Here is a 14,905-nt window from a genome sequence, read left to right as displayed (position 1 = left end):
TCTTTCTTCCTGTTTCTGTTGTGCCTGTAATTCAAAGGGTCAGCCTTGTCACACCGTGTCACGTTGAATATCCCCGAGAACTACGTTAAGGGTACACGTGTCTGTGGAGTGCTCAGCCACTTGCACGTTAATTTCACGAGCAGGCTGTTCCGTTGATCGGATCAACTGGAACCCTCGACGTCGTAAGCGACGGAGTGCCAACAACAACAACAACAATTCCATATATATTTAAGGTAATACTGCTGCTATGCAAATAAATATCCTAGACAAGACTATCAGGTTGACTGGCAAAAACTCAGTCACCAATATGTTACAGCAGCTAGCGGATGTTTCTTCTGTCTCTTCATGTATCTAAAATCCTCAGAGTTGCTACAAATACTAATACTCATGATCATTCTTGGTGACCTTACAACCTATAGCCAAAACTGAACGACAGAGGCTAGCCTTCTCTTCAGAACCATAAAATACTCTCCAGCTCCCAATAGCTACTGAACTTACACAAAGCCCAGTTGAGATCCACAATGGAATATTGCTCCCATATCTGGGGCGGTGTTGCTGGTACGCATCCAGACATTTTAGACAGCATTACACCCATCCCACTGACCAACACAATCCAGCCAATGTATCAGAGATATGCTGTTTTCACACTCAACTCCTGCTTCTAAAACTATTAGAGTGGCTTCTGCTCCTTGGAGTTGATTGATTTTGATCCATCTCCATTCAGGTTCATCCAACTCACTTGCTTCTCCTCTTCTCATCATCCATATTGTGTTTACCGTGCTCCCAGGCCCCTTGTAACGGGTGATATTATTTAGTAAACAATAATATGGGAAGACGATAGTCGATACACAGTAGGATGGAATGTTGGAGTCGTAATCAGTGTGTAAGGATTGGTTCTTCGGTGATAGCCATTATGTTAAAGATGAAAGAACAGTGATTGAAGTTGTGAAGAAAATATTTATTTACCGTTACATTGAATATGATACCTTGCCTCGACGGGCAGGTGATAAAATCCTAGAGCGTGCGAAGAAAAAAGGTAATTTCAGCCTGTGTGTTCGTATTGTGGTAGTAAACCAAAGAAAGAGATATGGTAATGTGCAGAGAAGATAAAGTGAGTTAGTGAAAGTGAAAAAGTGTGCAAAGTTGAGTCTCATAGCTGCTGACAGTAAATTTCATTTCTCCATTTGACCCTTGTCTTTAGTAGCTGCTTTGCTTTGGATCATGATTCTAGCGTTCTGCTCCCAAACTGATGGTAGCTGTCTCTGAATCGAGTTTGTCATTCATTAACTGATTGAGTTGTCAACAAGTTACTAACTGGTTGAGTTATCACCAAGGGACTGTCTTTTGCTTGAGGGTTCTTGTTTTTATAACTATCCAGAAGGATAGACATATCATTGAGAACAATAGATTTAGTTGGTGGTCTTGTTATCTTAATTCTCGCCTTTGGTGAAATAGAAGAGGTTAAAAAGGGTCAAGTGGTGAAGATATTATTTCGGCCGAGCTAAAGGCATCTGGCATATATAAAATTGCTGTCACTGAAAAAAACCATTGTTTCACCGTGAGAAAAGTTCTGTTGAACTGTAATATAAATTTGGCTATGGTGGATCGAATCCACTTCATGCTTGCAAGATTCACTAGACTCTCAAAACCACTTTTCCAAATCCTTCCTCATCAGATATCAACTATCTCGAACCCTTTATTGCACATGGTTTGCATGCAACCATTAATTTGCAGATTCTTCCGAATATCAATTATGTCAATCTCATACGACCATAGAGTGACCTGTCCTCTTCCTCCAGACTAAAACAAAAAATAAATAAATAATAAAACTGTTATGACAACGGCCACTTCTCTGAACTAGTTAGCTGTATAGTACATTCACCCAAGCACAACAGATAGATTCGTCACCCTTATTTTCGCTTAACCCATTTACTCTTCTTACACGTCCACAAGTTCAAATTGAACATCAACTGTGTCGACCATATTATATACGAGAAGGCATGCAGAGATTATTCATAACGCCCAAAACACTCAATTAATTAAAACGCACGGTTATATATATAGTAATGTGTAAAAGAGTGGCGTACAACAATTAGAGCAGCTATGCTTTCAATATAAACTGAAGGCATTCAAAATTCAGATTTTTAAACTTACACACAAATCATGCAATTTACTTTTTTCGATCTATCCATCTGTCTATCTGTCCAGTTGTAGTTTTGCGCGCGCGCGCATATATATATATATATATATATATATATATATATATATATATATATATATATATATATATATTATTTTGTTTAAAAGAGTTCCAACACTGTCTGTTTTTTATGTTTTATTTATATTCCTGCAGAACCAATGTGGGGTATAGAATATGGAATATACAATATATAATATAATATACAATATATAATATAAAATAAAATAAAATAAAAATGGATGGCACCATGAAAGAAAGTATTGAATGTAGATGAAATATTGAGTGTTCAATATAAAGGATCAAATATATAAATATATAAATATAAATAATATATATATATATATACATACATAGAGAAGTATCAACGGGGTGAGTCAAAGAGTTCACATTTTAATTCTGATATGTGTACTCTTAATATTCGCACATTTTGCTTTGTTTAAAAATGTCAACAAACACAAACATGTAAATAGAAAACAAGAAGGAAAGAGACCAAATTTCTTCTTCGAATGTCATTGACCGAAACAGCCCTTCTTCTCAAGCACAGGAATTTATTATATTTTAAAGAATTATTTAAACTGAATTTTTTTCCCGACGTAAACCAACAATTTCTTGGAACTAGTTTTTTTGTCTTTAATTAACAAAAACAAACAAAAACTTGATATAAACTGCGCAGAAGTAGGCGGAAGTAGAAGCTGCAACCGGGTAATGTTTTAGAGTTTTGCATTATGTTGAAACCGGGGACAGTTAACGGAAGTGTATGAAACTGAGCGCGGCGCCATAGTTGGTCCTCCAGTGATAGTCGACTTCGTTACTTAATTTCTTTTCCTCTCTCCTGGAACAATTGTTTTCGCTTATCTTCATTTACATAACCTATCTCGGAAGAAAATACATGAATACTTAGAAACGAGTGAGTTAATTTTTTAAATATATACAAGACAAAAAATGGAAGTCATTTTACTTTGTTAATTATAAAAGAAGTGTTCAACGATAAAACAAAACAAAACATTGCCATTCTGATTAGCAAATGTTTTCTTCGTTCAGTATTATTTAGTAGTTAATGATCGGTGGAATTCTTTATTCTTGTCCTTCCTAGCAATCTACAAATCTATTTGGCAAATGTTTGCTGTTTTCCCTTTCACGTAAGTTAGCGATGAATCTCGTGAAGATTTGTAATCAAAATAACATGCAATATACAGTCCACAATTATTGTGCAAATTTAGAACCGACGAAAATTCCTACTAAATATCCATTAGTTCTGTTGCTTTACATAGCAACACAATAGTATTCTATACTGTTTTAATGAATCTAATTGTCCATTAAAACATCAAGAATCGTATGATACATTACAAATAATAGTTTCAATATATATATGTAGTGTTTTTTTACAAAGACAGGCCAAACTACAAAATGTACATTTATAACTAGATAGTTTAAGAATTTTAATTTAAACCACAGCAGGAATTGTTATTTCAAGATAGACAGAAATTATTAAACTAAAATATATTGAAACTATTATTTGTAATGTATCATACGATTATTGATGTTTTAATGGACAATTCCGTTTTCCTGAAAATAAATTCTCTACTGCACACTATTCAAAATAAAATTATTTATATTACATGAAATCAAACCTGTTAGGTACCGTCAATGACAATTTTATGAGTGATGATCTTAATTCTAATGTATATTTTGACTATGGAAACTTTATAGACCTATTAGTGGTCTAACATTTGTTGTTATAATTCGTAGGTGAGGGCGAAATCTGTCTCGTAAAGTTTTTATTGATTGATCTTATTGTTAAGCATCACTATATATCATGCAAAGAAATGTCAGTCTCATAACATGCTTTAAAATGTATCCCTTGATTAAAGACATACATGAATAAGCAGTTGAGATTTAGAGTTTAAATAGAAATTCTCTTAAATTGTTCAAAGATTGGATAGAAGGGAATTAACTGAAGAAAGGAAATGTATTTTTTAGTCAAAATCACTAAGTAAATCTTTCCCTACCAAAGCTTGCTTTAGCTAAATTTCACTTTCTCTTATAACCTCGTTAGTCTGTAAATTATTTCTGTGTAATAGTACACAAGAAATACAATGTTAGATCTTTTTATATTAGAATGATGACTCGGAAAGACCAAAGTTTAATTTTGAATGTTAAATAGTGCCAATTTTGATATAATTATCTTTATTTAAATAAGTTATCCTCCAAAGCTAGGTTTAATGTTTGTGAATTACAATAAACCTACCGCTTTATCAAGCTAGTTAATCTAAAATTATGTATTTTATTGAAAACGAACTAGATATTTAGGTGTTTTCCCATTTTAAAGTTAAATTAAAATAATTTGTATCTAGTTACTTGGTTATTTGTAATCGACCTTAATATATTACGTTTGTCGAACACGCAATTGAACATCAACCTCAAGATAAGATTAAGCTCTTAGATTATTGGTTTAGATATTCATTGGTTCTGTTGAATATAGTATATTTAACCTGAGTTGTAATTGAGACCATTGAAACAGATTGCTGCAATAGATTATGATCTAGCTGAGATAATCATGGTGAACTATGATACTCAAATAAAATCAACTTCATTGGAATAAATGTTTCTTTCTTTAATCATCGAAGTGGTACAGGATGACTATATCAGCCCCCACCCCACTGCCACCTGTGTGTGTATACATACACGCATATATAAATGTAAAAAAATATGTGTAAAAAGTTCCTTTTACTTCTACATGTATACATGTTTGTGTGTGTGTGTGTGGATATATATATATAATGTATATGTGTATGTATACATGTGTATATATATATATATAGTCTTTTTTATTAATACTGAAGCTGAGAGTTTGTTTCGCAACTAGTTTCATGCCACTGTGATCTTTGGGCAAGCTTTGCCTGAAGACTACAGTAGCATGACATTCAAGTCGCGATAAAGGCTCTCAGTTTCAGTTACAGTTAAAAACCATATCCTCTACATGTATTGAATGTTTCTTTCTCATTCACTTGATAATAAGCATCATCATTTAATGTCCGTTTCCCATGCTGGCATGGGTTGGATGGTTTGACAGGATCTGGCAAGTCAAAAGACTGCATGAAGCTCTGCTTTAGCATGGTTTTTATAGAGAAGAGTGGTATTGAGGAACAAAAAGTTAGAGGAGAAACGTGCTACTTTAGCTAGAGAGAGAAAAGATGAAGATGAAGATGTGATAGGGATGAGATATATATGTAAGTTTATATGCATATGTATATAGGACTTTGATAAATAGGAGGAGATTGAACCCTGATGGACTCTTACTGTCATGGTAAATTCATCACTGAAATTGTTGTTGACACTCACTCACTACATCATTGTACACAGCTTGCACAGCCCTCACAAGGCACACGTCTACACCTAGTGTCTTTAGTGACCACTAGTGGTACCATCTCAGACAATGAGTACCAAGAATGATTGTTTACTTTTAGCCAAGTATTTCTCCTGCAGTTGCCTCACTAGGAAGGTTGATGGTCCATTGTTACACTTCTGAGTATGAAGTCAAACTGCATTTTATCTTGCTCAGTGGTTCTCAACCAGGGTCCATTTAAAATTATATTGTTAAAGTTTATGAGCAATAAATTGATTATAAAGTCTGCCGAATGTCGACCCAACAGAGGGACCAGCTATCCGAATTGACAGTACCTTGGAAGATAAAACAATTAATGGTATGAAGACAGGGAAAGCCCCCCGGCCCATCAGGAATCACTGCAGTGATGCTCAAAATATCTGGCGGTGTTGGCTATAGCCTAGTCACCTGTATAGTTAACCAAGTGATATATGAAGGAGTTATACCCAATGACTGGTGTACCAGCACCATAGTCAACTGCTACAAAGGTAAAGGTGACACTTTGAATACAAATAATTACAAAGGTATCCAGTTGTTGGATCAGGTAATGATCACGGAGAGGGTCATAGCCCAACTAATTAGGGAGAGAGTCAGTCTAGATGAGATGCAGTTTGGGTTCGTGCCAGGGAAAGGTACCACTGATGTTATATTTCTGGTAAGACAGCTACAAGAGAAATACCTAGCTAAAGATAAACCTCTGTACTTGACTTTCGTTGACATGGAGAAAACCTTTGACAGGGTCTCCTGATCCTTTATCTGGTGGTCAATGAGGAAACTAGGGATAGATGAATGGTTAGTGAGAGCTGTGCAAGCCATGTACAGAGATGCTGTCAGTAAGGTGAGGGTTGGCAATGAGTACAGTGAAGAATTCCGAGTAGAGACAGGGGTCCACCAAGGATCAGTCCTCAGCCCCCTCCTATTTATCATAGTCCTCCAGGCAATAACAGAAGAATTCAAGACAAAATGCCCCTGGGAGCTCCTCTATGCTGATGACCTTGCTCTAATTGCTGAGTCAGTATCAGAACTAGAGGAAAAGTTTTAGGTGTGGAAGCAAGGATTAGAATCAAAGGGCCTTAGAGTCAACCTAGCTAAAACCAAAGTCTTAATAAGTAGAAAGGCAGACAAATTCCAAATCCCTTCAGGTAGATGGCCCTGCTCGATCTGTAGAAAAGGCGTAGGTAGATACTCCATAAAATGTACCCAGTGTAAGCTATGGACACATAAGAGGTGCAGCAATATCAAAGGGAGGCTAACTAGCAAGATAGTTTTTGTATGTAGCAGACGCTCAGGAGCAATAAACACTGAAAATGTGCAGAGAACAGCTTCTGTTACATTCCAGGGAGAAAAACTAGAAGTAGTTGACAGCTTCCGTTACCTATGAGACCAAGTCAGTAGCAGGTGTGGATGCCTCACCCATAGTCAAGTATCTCCTTTGCTTAGCTGCCCTTTTAACCATTTGGTAATACTCTTGGTTACCTCCTTCCATCCAGATTTTACAAGCCTGTCTCTTAGCCTATATCTCCCTATTATCCATAACATTCAATAACACTGTTACTTTCAGCTTGGCTGGCACTTTGCTCCAACCACTTGTTGTCTATGGGGACTCCTATTGTTGATGATTTAGTCCCTATAGCTGAATCTATTGGAGAATTAGAAATGAAATTCCAGACATGGAAACTAAATCAAGAATTGAGAAGTTTAAAGGCTGAGAGAAATCAGATGTAGTGTACAAGAAAGAAGACTGTGCTGGTATGATATGATACATATGAATGAAAGCAGCTGTATAAAGAAGTGCTGATATTAATGTTGATAAAATTTGAAGAGGGAGATCCAGGAAGATATGGGACAAAGTGCTAAAGGCTGATCTTGGGACCTTGAGCCTCACAGAGATGACAAAGGGCTGAGATGACTGCCAATTTGTTGTTCTTGCAAAGAACCCTTCCTATCTCAGTGAACTTGAGTCCTGGAAGTACTGTGTGTGATCATCATGTATTGTGTTCTCCATGCTGGCATGGGTTGGACAGTTTGACAAGAGCTGGCAAGCTGGGGGGCTGTTCCTAGCTCTTGTTGGTTTTGGCATGGTTTCTATGTATGGATGCTCTTCCTAATACCAACCACTTTACAGAGTGGGCTGGGTGCTTTTTCTGTGGTACCATCATCAGTGGGGTTGCCAAGTTACTTGCAAGGCAAGACAAAGTCTCCTTGACTGGGGATGGGGGAGTAGTATTGAGGAACGTGGGTTTGAGCCAGTTGATGAGAGTTTATTAGAATAATAGAGGGACTTTGCGGTAGAAATGATACAAGGATATTCCAGTTAGAGAAGGGAGAAGGAGACTTAAAGAGAAAGATTCACATGGAAAGATGGTGGTAGATGTGTCAGGACATACCTTCAAGGACTGGATGAGAGAGCAAACTGAGCCCTCTGCCCAATCTCCTAAAGACATTCCCACTACCCATCAGCTCTCTAACTGAAGTTCTTCCTTGATTACTACATATTTTTCTTATTACCTGGTACCGTTTCACTTGTTCTCCATCCTTCATCCATTAACACTGTTCTCTCCACCCACAATTTACATTGATCACCCCCACCCCACTGTGCTACCAAATTATCTCTTCCCTTTTACCACCATATGTATGTCACTCACATGCACTATGCCTATCTCACCCCTTCCCTCCTGCAACCTATCCAACCACATGTTATCTCTTCCTTGTCTACTGAATCATCATGGCTATTCTGCTGCTCTTTTAGTCATCCTCTACTACTCACTACATGTATTATTAGTCCTCCCCCACCCCTTGTCCACCATTCATTACTTTAACCCTACCCAGTCTCTACAATTGTTTCCTACCTTTCTTTCCCTATTCTCCATTTCACTCTCTCATACACTCTTGCAACCTGCAACCTCTATTCACCTACATTCCAGGTTTCTCTGTCCTCACTCTTACATACCTTGAAAGTCTACCCAGATACCTCAACACCACTCTTCTAAAATGTGAGTGGTCCTAAGTTCCCTTGTAGCAAGAAGCCTGCTCTGGCTTCTTTCATACTCAAACTCCTCATTTAGCATGCAGCTGTCTACCCTTTGGGAATTGTAGTCTTGCAATCTCACTGTTTCTGGTGGCACAAAAAAAAATGCACCTAGTACATGCTGTAAAGTGGTTGGTATTAGAAAGAGCATCCAGCTATAGAAATACCAAAGCAGACATTGGAGCATGATGCAGTCTTTGAACCCATGAGATCCTGTCAAACTGTCCAACCAATGCCAGCATTGGAACATTGCTGTTTAAATGATGATGATATATATATGTATAGATGGAGACAGTATAATTAATAATATACTCTTGAAAGCATTGCCCCAGTTACAAAAGTTGAAACTAGTAAAAGAATGAAAAACATGCACGTGCACGAATGTATTTGCTAACTGAATTTGATCACATATTATCCCATCAATCTTATGTCATATCTGATTTATTTCATCCTTAATTTTTCTGCTGGAAATGACAGCCAAATCTTCATATCACACCATCTCAGGAAAGGATAATGTATTTGTGGTTATGCTATATCTGAAAAGGTGGAAGTGGTGTCATAGAGCAACTTTGATGAGTCTAAATCAGAGCTGACCAAGTATTAAACGAAAAACAATGAGATAAATGAAGCAGTTGAAGTTAGTCTTACTTCTACACTTATTTCTCTTTTTTGTTTTGTTTAGCTCTAGGTTAGCCCATAAGGGAAAATTTCCAAATAGTACTTGATGGTGCTTCTTTAAGTAAACATTGGAACTTCAGTAACATTCAGGACAGTTGGATGTTTATAGAGAGATAACTCTGTAAGATGACAAATTCACTTTGTGACTAAAGTAGAGGGAATGCATTAGTAGATTGAAGTTATAATTATCAAGTTTGGCAGAAATTGAAGATAGGATTCTCTGGGATTGGTATATAAAAATTAGATGGAAATTATATCTAACAAACAGCAGGAAACTTTGGAAATGTGTAACATTGTGAGGTGTTCAAAGTTGCAAGGCATTTTGTAAAAACAAATTATTCATTCACATTTGTCTCTAGTGTAGGAAGAAGCAAATAAAGACTGGAAAATTTGCATCAGGAATAATTGCTGAGCTGCTAGAAGTGTCAGTCTGAATAAAAACGTTAGTTTCAAGATTGTTAACTGAGAATTATGCAGAATAGTACTTTTCCCCAATGACTGCTTTGCTGAAATAATTGTTATCTGTTGGTAAATAAAAGAAATAACACACAAGAATGAAGTATCTATAAGAGCTTCAAATTAATACAGTATATTTTCAAAGGTGATGAAAGAATTAATATAAAGTTAATACTATATCGAGTGAGTCTGAATGACATGCAGTTTAAGTTTTCTATTTGGCCATTGTACCATATATTCTATATTTCTGGTGAAGCATCTGCAGGAAAAGTCTATGACAAAGAATAGATAATACTGCCTTTCTTTAGAAGGGTTTAGAAAAACAGTGATTAATAGTATGGGAGAAATAAAAATACTAAATATAAATTACAGTATGAGAGGTTTAGCAGTTAACTTAGTGGGGAATGTGAAGCTTCTGGTAAGATGTACTCTAATTCTTTTCTGTTTTTTAGTCTTGAGAGATAATCACAAAAGAGTTCAGGGCTGATTGCTTGTGAGAGCAATGCGTAGTTGATATGAAGTTAATGATAGTTAAGCTAACTTGTATAATCATCATCATTTTAACATCTACTTTTCCATGCTTGCATGGATCAGATGGAATTTGTTGAGGTGGATTTTTTACAGCATGTGCCATTCCTGTTGTCAACCCTTACTTGTTTCCCAGCAAGGTAATATTTCCCCATAACCAGACATATTTTCACAGGATATTGGATGACAGTGACATTCATAACTATCACATGATGTCAAAGCAAGACTCACATGCATGCACACACACACACATATGTGTTTCTTTCAGTTTCGGTCTACCAAATGTACTCGCAAGGCTTTGGTCACCTGACAGGTGTAGAAGGCACTTGCCTAATGTACCTTGTATGACTACAGAAAATGTGGTGCGAAAGATCTTAATGTTTCTGCTTGAAAAATATGTACCTTTTCTAATTCTTAGTTCAGAGAGAATATCCAGCTCTAAAGTTACCCACTCTAATGTGGAAAATGAGATCATCACTGTCATCATTGAACATTTGTTTTCCATGCTGGTGTGGTTTAACAGGAGCTGGCAAGGTTAGGAGCTGTACCAGGTTCCATTGTCTGTTTTGACATGGTTTTTACAGCTGGGTGCTTTTTACGTGGCACCATCAAGAGGGTCACCAAGTACTTTGCAAGACAAGAAAAAGGAGAGACACAGGAAAAAAACAAAACCGCTTCAATTGGCAGTGGGGAGTAGTATTGAGGCGGTTGACTTTGTGCTAGTTGAGAAATCAAAAGTACAGAGGGACAGAGATAGGTGTCTTGTTGTATAGTCATGGATACTCCAGTTAGAAAGGAAAGGAGAGTGAGATAAAGAGAACGATAGTGAGAGAGATGATGGCAAAGATGAATTGGGACATACTCTTGTGGAGCTTTGCAGGTGGAGAAAATAGATGAAGTGATACAGAGGTTTGGGCTGGGTGAATAGTGGGCAGGATGGAGGTGATTGCAGCAAATAAAGGAGAGAAGCTTAGGAAAGGCATGGAGATGGGGGTTGCAGTAGCTACATAAGGGCATTGAGGGTGATAGAAGATAAGTGAGGTCTTAATGATGGAAAACAGCACAGGGGGAGAAGGCACAGAAAGGAGGTGATTGGTGGGAGAAGTTAATGGGAAATGGAAGTGGTTTTGGGGTGGGGAAGAGAAGTATAAAACATTAGAAAAATATATTGGTCAAAAGTCAATTGGATATTTTTCTATGGTAAATAAATAGCTGAAACCCAGGTATAAAACTATGTCTTCTTTATTATTTAGTACTTGAAACCCTTATATGAAATAAATATTGGCATGTTGTGAGTCAAATAAAAGATATTTAACTGAACCAAATGTCAAAATATTACAGTAATGATTTCAATGGCAATGCTTTACATTAAATATTTTAATATTGTTATGCCATATGAAACTTCTCAGCTAAATTGGCTTTTTCGAAGGAATGAAAAATTAATAAATGGCTTATTTTAATTTTACGATACAGTGTAAAGTATAAGCTAGTTGGTAATTTCCTTTGTTGTTGCTTTACTGTCTGGTACAAATCTCTTGTCAATATTTCAGATAGTGTATCTTGAATTACATTATACAATGTCTTTTTTTTTTAAAGATTATAGAACCTGATTTAAAGGAAGATTTGGCTGTTACTTCCTGCAGGTCAAGTGAATTTAGGACCTAGCTCTTGGATACATTGTTTGAGGGTAATAGTAGGGACATTATTAGAGCTGGTGGTAGTGTTGTGGGTTTGAAGTGACCAGAGGTGCTTTCACACATGACATGTATGTGATGATGTGCCTAATGGAGTTAAAAGGGATAATGTGGGAAGACGTTTGCATAATGTGTTAGTGGTAGTGTTGTATGCAAAGTGGGCAACAAATATGGAGGCTCTCTCCATGGAAATACTGCATACAGAATTGTGATGAAAAAGTGGAGGAAAGGGAGACTCCTCAGATTTGATACAGATTCTTTTGGCAAGAGACCAAAAAGATCATTTGCAGTTTGTGAGGTGAGAGAACTAACCGACTATGCGATGTAGGGAGGCATCCTTTGTGTTTTGGTTGATGATCTTACAAGAATTGCAGTAATTGCTTGCTTTTAACTACAGACTTTTGTGTTTTTTGGGATTTAGTGGGGGTTTGTTGCTCGTGTTTATTTATATTTATGTCGAGCAAGGAGTCTCCACTGAATTCCACGCATTTGTCTGCCTGTGGTTGTGCTTAATGTCTCACTTAGCGGTGAGAAGAGTGTTTTGGAGGTATTACGCCTCCAAAAATTGTGAACTTAGTTTCTAAAGGTTTGTTGTTTTCAGGCCGTGAATTGAGAACTACAAATGAATATTGTGAACTTTGTTTAAAACAGAGAAGGAATTTATTGTTTTCAGACCAAGTTTTGAAAGCTAATAGATTTAAAGAAAAGTCTTCCTCTTGCTTTGAACTACACCACGTGGAACTACGCAAAGGATTTCATTTTTACCAGCAAAGTGACGACTGCAGCGGAGACGGGATCAAATCGGGCCGGAGTACCGTTGTGGCCTGAAAATTTGTTATTCTGCCTGGAACTTTATATTTTATTTATTCTTTCTGAACTGTTGTATTTCCTTTCTCCTTTTATGAACTTTTTTAGTACGAACTGTTTATTTTATTTCTTCCGCTTTTTTTTAACTGTTTTCTCTTTTTGCCTGTTTTTAAAAGTTTTCGTTGTTTAATTTTTATGTGGACATTTTTAACATGGCAGAGAACATAAAGAAAAATAAGGCCACTGCTGTGGAGTGGGAGATTATCCCACCCAAGAAGTGGTTAAATGATTTCAGGGAAAGAACGGTGGTGTTGCGGACCTACGCTAGGTTACTAGACACCATTACGGTCTTTCCCAAAGTGGAAATTGAAAAAGAGTTAGCAGAATATCTACCAACTATTAAGTTTATGGCAAGGGGTGTCAAATACATGACGGTTTGGTTGCTATTTGACACCCCTGAGGTGGCTCGCAAGTTTGCGAGCCAGCTCTTAGAAGGGGAAAAAATTCTGTTTCTTCCCACATACTGTGGGAAGAAATTAACTAGGGCTTGGATTTGTGGTCTGCCACCCGGTATAGAACCTGATTGGATAGAGGATACTATCCGACGGGGGCTGGGGGGCAGTGGAGCCAAACTCTTAAATGTGAAACTGTTACCTACAGCTGATTGGGTTGGGGCAAAAGCGGTTTTGACCCTGTGGACCCAATCAGACAGGGATCTGGTATTTCCGGATTTTTTGAGGATGGCCGGCCAGAAATATCTGGTAATTCTTGAGGGACGTAAACCCAAGTGCCACCGGTGTCTGAAGCCCGGTCATATCAAGAAAGACTGTCTCCAGGACCAGAGTAAGGTCCTGGAACAGTTAACAAATGTTGTTACCCCAGCTCCCCCAGTGGAAGGAGAGACGGAGGAAGTCGAGGAGGTGGAAACCTCCTCGAAAAAAGGAAAAAAAAGGAAGAAGGTGGGCAACAATGGTTGGCCACCGAAAATCGTGGGGGAGGAGGAGGACCTTCCAGCAAAGGCGGAAGTACGCCCTACTCCAGTGGCCCCAAAGAAAAAGAAAAAAAGAACGAGGCACAGCCGGTGCTCGATAGTGCACCGTCGGCGTGTCCCGACACTCTGTTGGTGGGAATTGTGCCACCAACGGAGGAAAGCAGGTCGGCGGGAATTGTGCCGCCGACAGTAGAAGCTGTGGGCTCACCCTGTGAGGAAAAGGATCGGCTAATCCTATTCCGAAAGGGAGGGGCCTTGCAGAAATTTGTGAATAAAAGGAAGCGTCAGAGAGAGGGGAGTTCTCAACTGTACTAAGGATCCGGACTGGCCTCCGCAGGTGTCTGCGGCGGTCGTGTAGAGTAGGCACTTAAGTGCGTTGGTGAATTCCTTCCCCCTCGGCGAATTCAGTATTGAAAAGTGGCCGGACCCAGACCCATCGTTTTGCTTGAGAGAAGCGAAGGCTATATCGGGCGAAAAAACCTAAGAGGACGAGTGCCTCATATTGTGTAATGAAAAATCGTAAGAGGCAAATGCCTTAATTTATGGCTTTTTATGTACGAGGTTCATAGCCTCAATGTGAAAATTTAATTTTATAAAGAACAGTGTTATAGAGAAGCAAAGTTCGGCGGGCGGCTTTTGCCTTCTCTCATTATACCATCATATTTATCATCCATTTCATCTCATTGATGTTTTTGTCCAGCCCGTAGCTACTCTCTGTGTACTGCTTTATGGCAAATTGAAATGAAATAAAGTAGCTTGCTTACCAACCACATGGTTCTGGGTTCAGTCTCACTGCATGGCATTTTGGGCAAGTGTCTCCTACTATAGCCTTGGGCCAATCAAAGCCTTGTGAGTGGATTTGGTAGGCGGAAACTGAAAGAAGCCCGTCGTATATATGTATATATATATATATATATATATATATATATATATGTGTGTGTTTGTGTGTCTGTGTTTGTCCCCCCACCATCGCTTGATAACCAATGCTGGTGTGTTGTTTACGTCCCCGTAACTTAGCAGTTTGGCAAAAGAGACCGATAGAATAAGTACTAGGCTTACAAAGAATAAGTCCTGGGGTCGATTTGCTCAACTAAAGGCAGTGCTCCAGCTTGGCTGCAGTCAAATGACTGAAACAAGT

General features: G+C 37.9%; 2 protein-coding genes across 3 annotated transcripts in view; both read left to right on the top strand.

Annotated features, from left to right (window-relative positions):
• Nucleotides 1-2,900: 2,900 nt before the first annotated feature.
• Nucleotides 2,901-14,905, top strand: part of LOC106883758 (enhancer of mRNA-decapping protein 3) — a 32,973-nt gene continuing 20,968 nt past the window's right edge. Inside the window, exon 1 of one of the 2 annotated variants that reach the window (XM_014934880.3) lies at nt 2,901-3,107. The gene's annotated coding sequence lies outside the window, so the exon portion shown is untranslated. The remainder of the gene's footprint in view (nt 3,108-14,905) is intronic. The other variant, XM_014934887.3, reaches the window with a different exon arrangement.
• Nucleotides 8,668-14,095, top strand: LOC149137193 (uncharacterized). Its single transcript, XM_089347489.1, has one exon. It carries the CDS (start codon nt 12,989-12,991, stop codon nt 13,958-13,960), a length of 972 nt encoding a protein of 323 aa, XP_089203615.1. The 5' UTR covers nt 8,668-12,988; the 3' UTR covers nt 13,961-14,095.

The sequence above is a fragment of the Octopus bimaculoides genome, chromosome 2 (genome assembly GCF_046866305.1).
Source record: "Octopus bimaculoides isolate indiv1 chromosome 2, ASM4686630v1, whole genome shotgun sequence".
Lineage (NCBI taxonomy): Eukaryota > Metazoa > Mollusca > Cephalopoda > Octopoda > Octopodidae > Octopus > Octopus bimaculoides.
This window is presented reverse-complemented; position numbering and strand designations above follow the sequence as displayed.

What these genes read in the sequence shown, in the direction of transcription:
- LOC149137193 (XM_089347489.1), top strand. Translation starts at nt 12,989, where the DNA reads ATGGCAGAGAACATAAAGAAAAATAAGGCCACTGCTGTGGAGTGGGAG.